This window comes from Muscardinus avellanarius (genome assembly GCF_963383645.1).
Source record: "Muscardinus avellanarius genome assembly, chromosome: 9".
In the NCBI taxonomy this organism is placed as follows: domain Eukaryota; kingdom Metazoa; phylum Chordata; class Mammalia; order Rodentia; family Gliridae; genus Muscardinus; species Muscardinus avellanarius.
The window spans coordinates 53744966-53762076 of record NC_137795.1 but is presented as its reverse complement, the minus strand read 5'-3'; the positions used below and the strand labels follow the sequence as shown (position 1 = coordinate 53762076).

The window sequence follows — 17111 nt, the reverse complement described above, 5'->3', positions numbered from 1 at the left end:
CAAATTAGTTAAAAATCTATAAATTTTAAAGTTAACAACAGCAACAAAACTATAATCACCCTGTGTACTATTAACAAGACAGATATGATATCTTGAGAAACTATAATTCAGGGAACTTTCCATTTATCTGTTATCAGATAATGGATCCTGAAAATGACCAGCCCATCATAAATTGGCATTTGATCACCAGACTGATGTCATCTTCACATACCTTCTCTACCTACCTTTCACCAAATTTTAGGTAGATATACAGACAGTGGAATTCTACTCAGCAATCAAGAATAAAATAATGTCATTTGCAGGAAAATGGAGGGACCTGGAGAACATTATGTTAAGTGAGATTAGCCAGTCACAGAAAGTGAAGGCGCATATGTTTTCTCTCATATGTGGAATCTAGGGAGTAATTGGGATGCTTGAGAGCCCCCAGATAATGGAGAAGAAACTCCAGTGGACCCAGGGAAGGGTTCTAGAAAAAGAGGTGAGGGGCAAAGAGGATCAATAAAGGAAACACTTCCATTGGCAATATATACCTATGTGAAAATACCAATGTCCATCTCAATACCCTAAATGGGAAATGGAGAGGGAGCCCAGGAAAAGCCCACCAAGTGTATGTGTGTGACTATATCATTATGAATTACATTATAATATTATACTGTAATGCACCAATATAAGTATAAAAAAATAAGAGTCATAAATCCTTGAAATGCATTTCTCACTCTGGAGATGGCCTGCATCATTTTTTCTTGAATTTGTGCTTCTGGTCGGCTGGTGGGGGTGCTTCTCCTCTCTGTCAGGCCTCACACACACATTCGGGAACCTACATGCCTTCATTCTCAGTATAAAATGGACACACTTCTATCCTCTTGTAGTTATAAAGATAGGCGAGGGCTTCCCCTGGTGGGTGTCTGTGCCTTGGTCTAGGTGGCACATGGCAAAAGCACAGGGTGACCTGGAATCCAGCATGAAGAGGCCAGTCAGGTTGCAAGACTGTGGCCAGTGGGTGGAGCTCAGGGCTGGGTACAAGTGTGCTGGTAGTGGAGATGAGGTGGCAGCTGGTGGCTGAGGATTATGCTGATCCCAGGTCCCGCCCTCCCTCTCTGTGGGCTTCCCATGTGTAGCTACTCTCTAGTCTCTGCCTCCTTGGTAGAGTCATAGAGAGGGGGCCTGAGACAGCCCTGCTCACAGGTTTCTAGGCTCGGTCCTCCCTGTCAACAGTGCTCACAGCCACTGCCAGCCTCAGAAGGATGGGCTGCTCTCTCTAAGCCTCCCCTCTGGCATAACTGCTCATCGAAAGCTACAGATGTTAAGCTGAGTTGCTCAGGGGCTGCTAGAATCCACTGCCCCCGAAGTGCCACATTCCCCACAGATGTTGCACATTCAAATCTGCCCCACCCCCCTCTACTTGGGGGGCTCAGTGACCTCAGCTCCTAATTTTCCAATTTCAGCTAACTGGGCCAGCTTACTTCAAAGCCATTTCCTATGCTATCTACTAGAATCTCTATTTGGGATGAGGTTGAAGAGATTGAATTCCTTCATGAGCTATAAGCTTGGATACAAGCTTTGCAAGATGGCTGACCACCACAGCTCTCTGCCAGCAAATTGAGAAGAGCAAAGCAGTTCTGGGTCAGTAGGGCCTCAGCAGCTTCTGACCAACTTAACTCAGCCTGACTTTCTCTTCTACCACTGCGTCCCAGGCAAGCTTGTCAGTCTGGCCTCCCAACTTTCTCCCTTCACTACCCTGCTGCCCCTCCTGTACCTGTCGGTGCTGTTTCTAAGTCAACCAGTTCTTTCCTGTTTTATGTTTCAGTATCCGCAGTTACTGAGTACCTCCAAACTCCTCACCCTCCAGTATTGTGTGAGCGCTTATCCTCTTTCACCACCTCTTTGATCAGCTTTTCTTTCATTCTGATTATTGTCCATGAAGGAGTTGAGACCTGGTTCTTACCTCCTTTCCGCCATCTTGTACCCCTCTTAATGTTTAGAATGAAAGAAGTTCATGATAACATCTGAATAAGTTTTTTCACAAATTTCACATATAACTATTGGCATTAACTTTTCCCCACAATTAATTCACCATTCCAATGTTTTGCTCAGTGATTCATGCTTATATTATCCTTTAAAATATATTTTAAAATAGTTTTTTGCCCCTTGTGAATTTTTCCCTACTTAATCATCTGACCTATCAGTAGTTATCTTTTTATTTAGTTTTTTTTCATTAACTTATAATCACACTCTGTTTTTCTATTATGTGTATTTGATCTCAGTGGAGCCAAGTTAGATCAAACTTAATTTCTTCAATCCTCATTGGTACCTTTCCTTAGCTGTTTTTTTAAATTTATTTTTTACTATTTTGTATTTGTTGGAGCATTGTAATTAGACATCATACTGAAATATAGAATGATAGGAATATACCTGCACACAACATTTGAAGCATGTCCTCAGATCCCACCCTCTTCCCTCCTCTTCCCTGTACATGTCTTTAAGGTTGCATTGGTAATGTAATATACATATACATACACAGTATGATTTCAGCTGTTTCTTTCTTTACATCTCTGTCTCTTCTTTTAAGTTCCCTGTATCACTCTACTGGAGTCTCTGCTTCTCTGAGGTTGCCCTTGTTTCCCAGTTTCTATCTAGCTTCCACATATGAGAGAAATACAACTGTTTACTTACTTTTTTTGTGTGTGTGGTACTGAGGGTGGAACCCAGGGGCATTGTATCTCCAAGTTACACTACCAGTCCTATTATTTTAGTCTTTTTTTATTTTTGAAACAGAGTCTCACTGAGTTGCAAGGGGCCTCACTAAGTAGCTGAAGCTGTCCACGAACCTCAATCCTCCGATCTCAGCCCTCCGAATGCTGGGATTGCAAGTGTGCACCACCACACCCGGCAACTATTTATTTTTTTAGAGTGGCTAATTTCATTTAGAATAATATTCTCAAATTCCATTTATTTCCTGGAAATGACACAATTCTGTTATTCTTTGTGGCTGAGTAAATCTGTCTCCTGCATATATACCACAGTTTTGTGATCCATTCACTTTTTGATAGGCTGGTTCCATTACTTGGCTATGGTGAATTGTGCCATTATAAACATGTATATATATGTATCACTATAATTCTGATTTCAGTTCCTTTAGAAAGGTCCAGAAGAGGTATCATACACCAGGTCATATGGTGGTTTCATTACAAATCTGAGAAACCTCTGTACTGATCTCCATAGTAACGCTACTCCCCAGAAACTTATGCTTCATTAAGTGTAGAGACAACGTTCTGTGCAACTCTTACAATACAGTAGAATATCGGAGGGCACATAGTTGTCATTACTAAATTGACTATTTTATTAATGTTAACAGTGCTGAAAAGTACATTCCAAGATTTTATAACACATTTAAATCATCAATAAGTTAATGCTATTTTCTTATATAACCCAAATCATCTTTACTCTATCTTTAATGCAACATGTCTAATTTGTGAACATATTTGATATGTGTATATCATTCTCTGTGTTCAAGCAGACTGAGATGTGGTAGTTTTTTAACTAGGAAAATTTTTCCAAGTGATCAAATTCAGCTGTTATGAAAATATAGACCATATTGATTAGGTTTGCACTTCACTGTTGTTAAAGATAAACTGATCAAATCGCATGTGATCACGGTGGCTATTTCATTAAGATTTTGTCTTTAGGTGTTAGCATTCAAATTTCCAGAAGGCAAGCCGGAATGGTGGCTCACACTTGTAATCCCAGCATTCGGGAGGCGGGGACCGGAAGATCACTGTTCAGGGACAGCCTCAGCTACTTAGCAAGGCCCTTTGCAGTTCAGTGAGACCCTCTTTCAAAATAAAAATAAAAAAAGAACAAATTTCCAAAGGGCTTATAAAAAAAATATTTGTAATGGAAATAATAATACCATTATATTTTAAGAATGATGGAGCAGCAAAGACAGCTGCCTGTATTTTGACTTGGACAAATGCTATGGAAATAGAATTGCACCATGGTTGGATTAAAAGTTTTTTGAAAAAATATAAATGTCAAGTGTATATAAGCTGGGAAGCTAAATACAAATTACATTTGATGTAGAAGATGAGATACCCACAACTGTTTAAAATTCTAAGTGCATATAGAGAATTTTAACAGACTCTCAAGTATGTCATGATTCCAGTTAATTGTAATATTTGTTTAAAAATAAAACTATTAAAACTTCTGGTGCATGATCACTTATATTTATAGGCAAACATTTGCCTTTATAATTGTAACATTAGTATAAAGACAAGTCTTGTCTTCATAATTATGAGTATAGTATAATTATAACAAGGCAGAATTCCATCTTGTCAATATTGATTCTGTTTTTTGTTGGCACATACAGAATTATTCCGTATGTATGTAATTTTTTGTGTGATTGTTAGCTTTTGAGATGGAAGAGCTTGAATGGCTTTCCAGGTGATTCAGTTAAATCCTTTATTTCAAAAAAGAGGGAACAGAAGCCTAGAGGAGGTAATTGAGTCAGTTATGTCTGTGATGCTTATCAGCAGCAAGGTCTGGCCAGGGCCTGGCTTTCTTAAAATGAGTTGAATAGTCAAAATTGTTCATCAATATGTTTTGTTTTTATACAATGGACCAAGGACACTATGAGCCAGGAGCCAATGTTGGGGGCAGTACCATCAATTTAAACTCAAGAGTGACCAGTTTGGAGAGGTCTGGTGTGAGGATATTCATGCCCTCTCCAGCTGAGAAGGTGACCACACTTGGTTTTCTCTGTCAAGGATTTGATAAGCTTAAAATCCCATTAACAAAATTAACAGAAATCATGAATTAACTAGTAGCACCTTTAATTATGTATTTAGGGTCTGTATTGAAATAGAAGAAAATATATGAGGTATATTTAGAAGACTTAAAATGTAGAAATAAAAATAATTCTTCTTGGAATAAAAAGCAGACTCAGGTGAGGATGTCACCTTTTCTAGTTTATTGGTAAATATAATTTTAATCGGGCAAAAAGAGAAGACAGAGGCAGAGAACATATTGTCACAAGATGTGGCAGTTTGCTTGTCTAGGATTCAAATGTAAGTCAAAAGTGATGAAAGACCTTGGAGGAAAGTGTGTTGGGTGCTGTGGACCTGAGGTCGGGCCGTGACTCTTGGTGACTGTGTGATACTGGGCACTTTGCCTATCTATCCAAAGGGAACCATATTAAAAATGCATGTCAACTGTTTATCCTGGGACGCATGTGATTCTTATTAAAGGTTAACTAATTTTTATTAATATTAAAAAGATTTCATGAAATAATTTAAAGAATAAAAGAAGTGAAGTTCTAGCTATATGCCAAAAATCTTAATTTTAAAAAATAATTTTATTACTGCATTGCGGTTATACAATTAGTGACGTTCAATGTAACACAAACATACATGTACTCAGCTCTTGATATAATTTCTCTCACATTCCATCACACTCCTCCTGCCTCCACTAAGTCTTAATTTTTATAAAGAACCAGTCATGTGCCAGTAATTATTTAATAAAGGGAGAAGTTAGAGGTTGGGTGTGGTGTCTCATGCTTTGAATCTCAGTACTTGAGAGGCTGAGAAAGGAGGATCATAGGTTCAAGGCCAGCCTTACCTACTTAGTAAGGCCCTCCACAATTTAGGGAGACTCTGTTTCAAAACAAGAATGAAAAATCAGGCTGGAGGTGTAGCTTGGAGCTAGAATGCCCCAGGGATCAATCCCCAGTACCACACACACACACACACACACACACACACACACACACAAAAGTTGGATATTTGAAAAAAATTATTTGTTGCCTCCTAATACTGGGAAGAATAAATTTCACCATGACTAAACACCAAGATATAAAAAATTCAAAACACAAAAACAAAACCTCATGAAATTTTAATACTGGTTATTAATATGTAGTTCTTTGGTTAAGTATATGTTTTTTAAATACAAAAATCACTTAAAACCGTAAATAATTCAGTTCATAGGCTCCAATTAAAAGGTAAGTGACAATCTATAAAAATATAACTTACAGTGTACGGAACCATAAGAAAATTAATATCTGAAAAGTTTTATTTCTCTAGCAATAAAAATCCAAGTAATTTCAATATTGAAATGTCCTTTTTACTTACAGCTTAGCAAATAAAAATGTTAATGTTTGTGAAAGCACAGTAAAACTGGCATAGATTTACTTAAATTGGCACAATATTTCTGGAAACTGATTTTATAATAGATAAAACAAGTTAATCTTCAATATATCTATATGGATAGATGTTATCAGCTATTTCTATTGGATCTTATAATAATCAATTTGTTTTATATAAATTTTAGTTTCAATTTTCTATAAAAATAATGTAAATTAAAAAATTATTTTAATAGGAATATAATGCATAACACAACTAAGACTTTGAAGTGCTTTTGTTCACTTTTCCTGTACTGCCATCTGGTGGTCAAAATATATATCTATGATATGCTTATGCAAAATTTTACATTAAATTTAGATCATTAATTTAAACTAATTATATAAATTTATTATGTTATTTGGTATAGTTAACTTATGTAAAGAAATTCACTAATACTTTTTTGCTATACCTGGGATGGAATCTAGAGGCATTCTACCTCTGAGCTATACCCCTAGCCATATGTTTATTCTTTATTTTGAAACAGGTTCTCAATAAGTAGCTGAGGCTTTCCTTGAACTATGATCCTCCTATCTCAGCCTCCCAAGTACTGGGATTATAAGTCTGTGACACCATTCCTGACTCACTAGTACTTTTTAAGTTTAAAACATTATTCATGTTTTAAACCAAGCATGTCTGGATTTTTGTGTGTGTTTGTGTAGTACTAGATACTAGATATTAAACACAGGATACACCCCAGTATCATCCTATTTTTTAGTCTGAAACAGGGTTTTACTAAGTTTCCAAGAGCCTTGCTCAGTTGTTGAGGCTGACCTTGAACCGGTGATCCTCCTTTCTTAGTCTCTCAAGTATGAGAATTACAGGTGTGTGCCACCACTCCTTGCTCAGATCTGGATTTGAATACTTGTTTTCTCTGTTCATCAACATAACTTGAAGTCACAGTTTTTTTAAAATCATATATATTTGACATAAAAACAGGAAATTAAGGCATGCTCTAACAATAAATTGATACTGAACAATTTTTCAAAAACCAAATAATTATAAGCCATGTGGGCAAAATTATACCCATTTTGCCCCCTAAAAATTGCTTTTTTACTAAACGTTGTGCAAAGTGCCCTGTAGTGAGCTGGCCTTTGTAAGAATCTAGAATCCAGGAGGGGGCAAAAAACAGGCTTTGTGAGCGGGAGAAGTAGGTATAAAAAGGCAGGCTGAGTGGGCAAAGGTTAAGTGTGCCGTGCCGCTTTCTCAGTTGTTCCAAATGGAAGATATCTTTGGGGCTTCTTTTCTCCCTAATTTTTAATGCTTTAATGTTCCTTGAGCCCTTCACCCTTTCAGAAAGAGACACACTCATGAAGACACGCCGTGTTTCCCTTGCTCTTCCTAGACAGAGAGCTCTTGCTTCTTGGAGGTGCTCTGCCTCTCAGGTGATGGCAGTCGTTCCCTGTCCACATCCGGGCCTTGTGGGATGTCCAGGAGAGTGCCCCTCTCAGAAGTATTTGGGCAATTGTTTCCTACTCAACGGAGGACATCAGAACAGAGTCATATACTGCTTTAACAAAAACAAGACTGTAGCTTACTCAATTTGAGAAATTGACAATTGACCAGGGCCTGAGTTGTCTTATAATTGGATTTGTGCACTGAGCATTGATATACAGGTGGGATGATGCTGGGAAGCATTTAAATCCACTGAACTTGGTTTTCTCAGAACTATTCAAACAGTGTCATCCCAGGAGTGAATTTATTTAAAGCTCACTAAAACTGGTCTTGTTTGTCAGAATCTTTGTCCTTAATTTCTAATGTGTACTGATTTCAGTATTAGCATACTAAGGTATTTTACTGAATGATTTTTAAGTGATGGAGTTGCAGGTTATTTAACATCTGCTGCATTCCAGACTCCATGATTGGTGTTGTATACATCTTCATTTGACTATTTATTGTATACATCTTCATTTGACTATTTTATTTTTATTTATTATTTTTAGTGTGTGGTGCAAGGGATTAAACCCAGGAGCATTCTACCCCTGAGCTAAACCTCCAGCTCTTTTTATTTTTATTTTTATTTTATTTTATTTTTTTGTGATACTGGGGTTCCTGGAAGCCCTTCTACCTTCAGACTACACTCCCAGACCTAATATATATATATAGTATTTTTTTTTTTTAATTGGGAATTGAGAAACAGGGTCTCTTAAGCCAGCAAGGCTGGCTTTGAACCTGGGTGATCCTCCTGTCTCCGCCTCCCAAGTGCGGGGATTACAAGCGTGCGCCACCACGCCTGGCTTTATTTTTTATTTTGAAACAGAGTTTTCTCAGTAGGTTGCTGAGAGTCTTGCTACCTTGCTGAGGCTGTCCTGAGATCCTCCTGTCTCAGCCTCTCGAGTACTGAGATTACAGGTGTGTGCCACCACATCCAGTTCATTTTACTATTTTAATAGTGTCTGTTTGGAAAGAAATTTTATATTTATAAATCTACAAATTGCCAAAATATTGGAAAGCTAAAACAATTGACCTATTTATAAGTCTATGCTATCTGCTAATTTTCTTAAACCTCACATCCAAGGCATTAAAAATAATAAAGTACTCAGTAAATATTTACAGCTCACCTATTAAATGCCAAGTACTGATGGTAAAATAGACATATTTTTGCTATGTGAGCTAATAACTCAATAACAAATATCAAAATGTACAAAAATGTGAGAAGATAACTGGTACATGTTATAAAGCGAGAGAGAGAAAGAGAGAGAAAGAGACAGAGAGAGAGACACAGAGAGACAGAGAGACAGAGCGAGCGCTGAGCATGGTCGTTGACTCCTGTAATCCTAGTACTTGAAAGACTGAGACAAGAGGATCTCAGTGAGGACAGACAACCTCATCAGTGTAGAGAGACCCTGTTTCAAGACAAAATGTCAAAAGGGAGCTGGGCTGTAGCTCTTGTTTCAAACCACTGTATCACATGAGAGAAACAGAGGGCAGACAGACAAACACCAGGAATAAGATACAGTCTTTAGGGTCACGCCTCTAAGGACCCTTTCCCTTCAGCTAGGTCCCAAGTCCCGTAGTTTCCACCCCTTCCCAGGAGTACAGTCAGCTAGGAATCTCTCTATGCCTTGACCCACACATAGGGTCAGAGCCCTCAAGATCCAGGTATTTTCCCAGCCCCACTCAAACAGGCCTGCCCTGGGCACTGAGTCTTCAACACAGGGGTTTGAGATATGCTCCAGATCTAAACTGCAACAACTTGCAAATAAATGTTTTCATAATAAAATCTGTCTGAAAATTTCATTCACATGTACAGTTTCAAAGATTTATAATGCTGTACTATTATACTTTTGCTCAAGGGTTTTTAATATGTGGTTTTGATATCTGGGTGCATATTACCAAAATTTTCACTTTAGTTTGTGAAAATTAACCTAGTTATGTATATAGGTATAGGTTTTTTTTTCTGAAGGCAGGTTAGTATAAGGCATCTGAAATAGATTCTGATTTAATTTTCAACTTTTAAAGTTTGTGGTCACTTTCTTAAAAGATTTGCTATAGAGAGTTATACTTTTTAAGTTATTCCGTCCTCAGCATTATTTATGAGTTTTATTATGAGTGTAATTGTAATATTTCTGTTATACACCACTGAATTTGTATTTAGTGAATTGAATTTATATTTAATCAGTTTGTACTAAAGGAACTCCATGAGATGCTTTAGTTTTATGTGTTAAAAGCAGGTCAAGGCCAAATGAAAGACCCGGAGCAATACATTATTCAGTACTCATTTTCTGCATAACTTGTACCTTTATGATGATTCATGGTTGGAGTAAATCAGTTAAAAACATTTCCTGTAACCATTTCTAATAATTCTCTAAGATGAGATATTTTTTATTAATCTATTGGCAAACTATTTTTAACTCAACAGTGCAGGAGATCTCTCATTGTGTTTTATTTTCCCTTTTCCTCTCATATTTGAGTACCTAGAGAAAGAATAAAATGGATCAAATTATGATAGAATGAAAGGTCAGTGGATGAGGGAGTGAGCCTGGTTGCTTAACTGAAAATATTATGTCTTCAACATTTGCATGTATAGAAAACAGTAAACAAATATATTGGAACATTATTATCATACATCTCATATATTTGAAAGTTATGTTTAATGTAAAAATGAGAAAAGATTTTCTATTTATCCTCAGAGGACATTCTCCTTCCTGTTCCATCTCCCTTCTCTCCAGATCTTGGTACCCAGTCATCTTTTCTCATTGTTGCGTAAGAAGACAGAGCCCCAGGCAGCAGCTCTCTCCCCCTTTCAAGCCTCCCCAGCACCCACACCGGCTCCCACTCTCCTTAGAGTAATGACATTGACTTACATTTTCCTAAAGGGACTTTCCTGCATGCCCTCTGGATCCCATCCTTCCTTCCTTACTCCAAAATGTGTTGGACATGACTCTTTTTTATTTCCTGCTGTCTCCTTCTCCATTCTCTCTTCACCAGCAATCCTCTCATGCTTTAGTGACTTCTTGCTTTAAAAAAGCCTTCCTTGACCCCAGGTCCACCCAGTTTCTCTCTTCTTCTTCCAGATAAGATGCTGTGAAGATTTTTCTGGGAACATGTCACCACCATTCATTTGCTCTACCTCCCACAGAAACTGCCCACCCAGTGTAGGTGGATTCAGTGGGTAGATTCAGTGAACAGTTTTAAGTCCTCCATCTTTTCTAGCTCTGAACTCTAATATCTTGCTCTTGAGAGTCTCTCTCCCTCTCCCTCTCTCTCTCTCTCTCTCTCTCTCTCTCTCTCTCACACACACACACACACACACACACACACACACCATCATCATCATCATCATCATTGTCCCATCCTCCTCCTCCTCATCATCATCCAAGACTGTCCAACATCATTATTTCCCTCCTGTCTCCCTGGGAACTCGCTCCTAGTTCTTTCAGGCACTCGTGCTTTATGTCATCTTGGCTAACATGGCTTTGGGCCAAATACCTATGGCAAATCCTTCTATTTTTTTTCTTAAATCTATAGTCACAACTCTGTTTGAGCATCATACTTTTATTATTATTTTATTATTATTGTTATTGTTATTATTATTATTATTACTTGGTGGTACTTGGGTTCCTGGAAACCCTTCTACTTCCAGGCTACACTCCCAGACCTATTTTTATACTTTTTTATTTGGAAACAGAGTCTCTTAAGCCAGCGCAGCTGACTTCGAACCTGCTTTAGATGTTAGCATTTCTTGACATCTCCACTTACATATCTCATATACATAGAAATTTCAACTGAAGTCAAATTCAGTGCTTCTCTTCCCTGTTCCTCAATGACCTCGAGCCAGCCAGTACTCCAGAGGAACAGAGGCAGCATCAGTAACTGGCCATTATTCAAGATACCAACCACTCTGTTGCCCATGTGGAGTTCACCTCTACGTCCTGTTGATTCTCAAACATGTATCTGACAGAGTCCTTCCCGTTTTGACCATCTCCACCAATAACAAAACCACTAGATATCATAGTGAGGTGACTGCAGAAGCCTCCTAAGTTCTCTCCCTCCTTAAAATTTTGCTCAACTCCAATCTATCTCCCACATAGCAGCTCGGGGGATCTCTTAAAATTTTAAATTAAATTACTTTGTGTTTGGCATAAAACCTCCCAGCAACTTTCTGTTTTACAGAAAATAAAATCCCACTTTGTTAGCATCCCCAGTAGACCCCACATGATCTAGCCTTTGCTGGCCTCTCGGATCACCTGTCCTTGGCCCTCATATGTGATAAAACTGAACTTCTTTGTTTCCTTAAAGCCATCAACACTCAACACCAGGGCCTTTGCATGTGTTGATCTAATTTTGGCTGGAATGTTCTTCAGTGGAAAAATTTTCTAACCTCAGAGGAAATGAAATGTAATTTCTTAGGTACTGTCCCCGAATTATTGCTCCAACATGGAAATTCCTTCCAAAAATTGTCTCCCAGATCAAACTAGTATATTTATTGATGGAACTAATCAAGTGTGTGTGTGTGTGTGTGTGTGTGTGTGTGTGTGTGTGTGTGTGTGTGTTTTTACTGGGGTTTGAACCCAGGAGTATTGTACCTCTGAGCCCTATTTTATTTTATATTTTATTTTGAAACAGGGTCTCATTAAGTTGCTGCAGGCTCTGCTAAGTTGCTGAGTCTGGCCTTGAAGCTATGATCCTCCATCTCAGCTTCTAAGTACTAGGATTACAAGTGTGTGCCACCATGTCCAGTTTTGATTTTACCATGTTGAGAGGTGGAGTAGCAGTAGTTGAAACCACAAACTCATGCCACAGTGCCAGTTTGAATCCTGATTCTCATCACTTGTTAATTATGTAACAAGAGACAAGTTATTTAAGTTCTCTATGCTTAAGTTTCCCATGGATCAAATGGGGATAATGATAATGCTTACCTCGCAAGGCATTTGCAAAGAAGAAATTATTACTGTTTCTAGAGTAAATGTTCAAGTCAGCCCATAGTAAACACCACATAAGTGTTTGCTTGTAGATATATGATATATGTGAGTGTGTGTGTATGTGTGATTAACTTACTTAATGTCTAAAAGCATTTACTAAGAATCTTGGCTGCTAATGAATTTCTGCTTAGCAGACTGATGAATTTTGCAGTGTACCTTGTAATTAAACTTAGTGATCTTCAGAGAAAAAAAAGATGCTGCACTATATTTATTAGACTCTGTAACCACTTGTGATCCACCCACTAAAATCATAGAGTTATATATTTTCAATCTGTTAATATCATTCAGCATCTTATCTTGCCAGTCCCCTGTCTTTTAGCAAGAACATTTTTATTCATTTTGCACATGTGACAGTCTAAGCCCCAGGGGCCTGAAGAACCTCCACAAAGTAGAGTTAATAAATGATGGACTCCCCCACTCCTCTTAGTGTTCTGGATTGTACTGCGGGACTCCTTTGTATTGCAGGACTCCTGTTGCTTTTATTCTTTTGGAAATATGCAATGAGCCATGTGAGTTCAGTTTTACTGACTTGGTGAAATCACTACCTGCCTTTCACCTCACCTCCAGGATTTCTGTGTGCTCTTTGTGTAATCTGTAGAATGATCTTTCTAAAAGGCTGCCAGTTGTTCTTGATTCTTGAAGATTGATTTCTGGTTTTAGTCCCCTGTAGGAAGGACCCCATTATTACATTTCAAAATGACTATTTATTGTTGTCATTCTGTGGATTATTTTTCTAGCCAAACTTTCCTGGTGAGAGAAAATTACAAGTTCTTACCTTCTCCCTCCATCCTGGGCAGGCATCTCATACCATTTTTTTTTTTTTAACTGAATATGGTTTTTTTTCCCTTTTTTTCACAGTACTGGGAATGGAACGCAGAGGTATTTCTACCTTTGAGCTACACCCCTATCCCTATTATTTATTCTTTATTTTGAAACAGGGTCTTACTGAGCTGCAAAGGGCCTCACTAAGTAGCTGAGGCTGTCCTTAAACTGTGATTCTCCCTGTGTAAGCCTCTCAAATGTTGGGATTACAAGTGTGTGCCACCATGCTTGGCTGAAACTGAGTATTTTTATTGTGGAATCTTTTCTTTTCTTTTTTTCTTGGTCTACATGGATATCAAATTAGAGAACAGGAAAGGACTTCATATAATTCCAACCCCAAATGTGTAAGCAGGGAAACCAAGCCTTAAGAAGGTGACCCTGCATAGTTAGGAGTGTGAGTTGGAGGCTCACAGGGACACTACTATTTGGTCTTTGGGTCTTGGGCGTTTTGTTATAAGGATACTCTCCCTTTAGAAAGGAGAAGCCATGCAATAAGGTCAATTTGGTGAAATTGTATGGATGGTTTTAATGTTCACTTATACATTTTTTTCTCTTTTGCAGTTTAACAGCAATGCTCAGGACGTAAGCTGCTTTCAGCACCTTGTCCAAGCGAATGTAAGAAATAAGAAAGTGTTGAAAGATGCCGTGAATAACATCACAGCAAAAGGAATAACAGATTATAAAAAAGGCTTCAGTTTTGCTTTTGAGCAGCTGCTTAATGTAAGTAGTGATACTATGCCTTTCCTTCTATCATTGAATGGTTGTATCTGAATTTCAGCATCCTGACAATTTTCATTATCTGGGGTTAGATAACAGAGCTATTTTAACTTATTTAGAAAGCAGATGTACCAAATGGATACATACTGCAGATATGTCCAGAGAGCAGAAATCTTTGAACTCTTTATTTTTAAGTCAAAATTCAAAATGTAAGTATAGTATATATCTTTTGCCTATACATCTCTTCTTCCCTCATTTTATTCAAACTATTTTTTTAAATTGTGCATTATGACTATACATCATAATGGTGTTCATTGTGATAAAAGCATATGTGTATAGCCAGATGTGGTAGTGCACACCTATAAACCCAGTATTTGGGAGGCTGAGACAGGACTATCACAGGTTTGAGGCTAGCCTAGTTTCAGCCATCTAGCAAAAACCTGTTTCAAAATAAAAAAATAAGGGCTTGTTATGTAACTCTGTATTAAAGCGCTTGCCTAACATGTGCAAGACCCTGGACTCAATCCCCAGCACAACTAAATACATACATGCATACAGACAGACAGACAGACAGACAGACAATAGAAAAGGGCTGGGGAATGTGTAGCTCTGAAGTAGAACACCCCTGGGTTTCATTCTAGGACCACAAAAAAAAGAAGACACATACATGCACATAGCATTTGTTGTCTGTTTCCCTTCAGATCCCTACCTTGTTCTTTTCCCCTCCCCCAAAATAAATTATATTAAAATTGGTGTTAATAATTTCATATATGAACATAGGATTATTTGTCCCCATCAAAAATCATCTGTAAACTATTCATTTGATTGAATTTTGAATAATGGTGTGAAAATTAGTTGACCCACATAGGATGTCATTTTCCCCCTCTCAGTTGGTACAGTATTTATAGTTACAGTATTTATCTGGACACTTTCCTTTCAATCATCAAATAAGTTTAAGTATCTAGTTTGAGTCTTTAAGTTTGTTGTTCCTAAATGAACAAAACAGTCCAAATGGTGGGCATTAAGGTGAACAGGAAGGCAAGTCCTAGAGCTAAAGTTCCTTCTAGTGAAGATTGGCCTCTGTGCCCCTTGGGGTCAGCATGGAGGCGCCGGGCCTGCGCGCTCACTGCCCGCAGCACAGCACGTCTCACACTGTGTGCTTTTTAAAGGCCTCCTCTAATTCAGTTCAGCTATGCAAAAGCAGGGCCATGGTTGAAGTTCTCGTCTGTCCTATGACACTATTGTCCCCATGGTTGAGTGAGGGCCTCACCGCTCTGTGCTCACACTTTGCCTTCCTCCCTTAAATGGGGGGGGGGTCACTACAGCACCGAGTCAGAGGGCTGTGGGTAGGATCACCCAGAGAACCTGGCACACAGCAAATTGTAGTCAGATCACTCTTGGACTCATGACCATTATTTCTGTAACTGATGAGTAGTCCGTATCTGTTAGAGTCAGTTCACTGTTCCTATTTTTGCTGAATAAATGAGCTGAATAAATATTCAGTAAATGAACCCTGACATTTAGTCTTTTCTGAAAATCTGAGTTCTCCCTGAGTGAATATTCTGAACTGTTTTTGAGATGTCTGATTGGTTTACTCATTCGTGCCTTCTTTCAGCCAGTATTTATTGAGTACCTCTAAATTTCCTGTCACAGTGTTAGGGAAAGAGGAATAGGAGGGGAAAAGACCATCTGCTCTCAAGAAGGTTCAGCAAAATGTGCTGAATTACCATTCACAGTGTGATGGAAAAGTGCCTGTCGGGACTTTACATGTGTATGCTCAAGCGGCAGAGAGGAGAGGCTCCGGTACCTTGAGGAGGTTCGGGAAGGGTGCCATTTTGTCCCAAATGAAATTTTCAGCATTGAGTAGAATCTATGTAAGTAGAAGAGAGAGGGAAAATCATTTCAGGATAAAGGGAACAGTGTGTTGGTCTGGCTGGGACACAACAGTGATAGGAATAGAAAGACCAGCCCGTGAAGTATCAGTCGGTGAAGAGTTGAGGAGTGAACCAAAAGCTTGTGGTTTGAGAATGATATGGCCCAGGAGTGTTCTAAGTTGAGAAGCTGCTTCAGAGATGCTGGAGTGGGAACGGAAGTGAAGAGGGTGTAGCGGGACAGACATGGTACCTGCCTGGCTGGTGCTGGAGTGGCTGGTGACAACCACAGGGCGGTTTAGGTGACTCCAGATTTTCTGAACTGGACTCCTAGGTGAGGGTGGCACAGGAACCTAGACTGAGGTGGCGTGGGCCAGAGATAGCTTGCTTTCAGTTATGTTGAGTTGGAGGCCATGTGTTTGTTTGTTTGTTTTTTGTTGTTGTTGTTTGTTTGTTTGTCTTATTGCAGAACTAGGGATTTAACCGAGGGGTATTCTACCTCTGAGCTACATCCCCAGCCCTATTTTTTATTCTTTATTTTGAAGCAGGGTCTCACTACACTGCACAGGGCCTCACTATGTAGCTGAAGCTGGCTATAAACCTGTGATCCTCCTGTCTCAGCCTACCAAGAATTGGAGTTACAAGTGTTCACTCTCACACCTGGCTGGAGGCCATGTTTTTTTAATAGACACCATTAGATAAGTAAGTAAAGAGACAGGAAAATGAAGACCTTCAACACTGCCATTTTCAGGGGAGATTATCTTTGGCAAAATAAATCAAATAAATGTGCTTGTAACATAGTGTATTTTGATTAATAAAATCCCAAAGCTCAAAACTTTGAAATTTAAGTTTAATTGGCCATTAGGTTAAGATATGCTTGTTCTCTAGTCAAGGAAGACAAATTTTCTTTTTTAAGAAATTTTTCCCCTGAGTCAGGATTAGAGTTTTCTAAATATTACATTTTAATTACTCTTCTTAATATTGCTAATTTGCCTCACTTCATTCCTTCCTGTCCAGCTTTCAATAGTTAGATGATCAGAGGTCTCAATCCTGAAGGAATATTCAGAGGCAATCTCAATAGACAGTCCACTTTAACTTCCAGGTTG

At 38.5% G+C, this 17111-nt stretch overlaps 1 protein-coding gene across 10 annotated transcripts in view; it reads left to right on the top strand.

The window, feature by feature from the left end:
- CACNA2D1 (calcium voltage-gated channel auxiliary subunit alpha2delta 1) overlaps nt 1-17111 on the top strand; it is a gene marked incomplete at both ends in the record, with an annotated part of 507019 nt that overhangs the window by 407390 nt on the left and 82518 nt on the right. For all 10 annotated transcript variants that reach the window (XM_080701701.1, XM_080701708.1, XM_080701709.1 and 7 more), the window contains one exon: nt 13979-14137. In XM_080701701.1, the coding sequence (XP_080557827.1) occupies nt 13979-14137 (159 nt within the window). The remainder of the gene's footprint in view (nt 1-13978; nt 14138-17111) is intronic.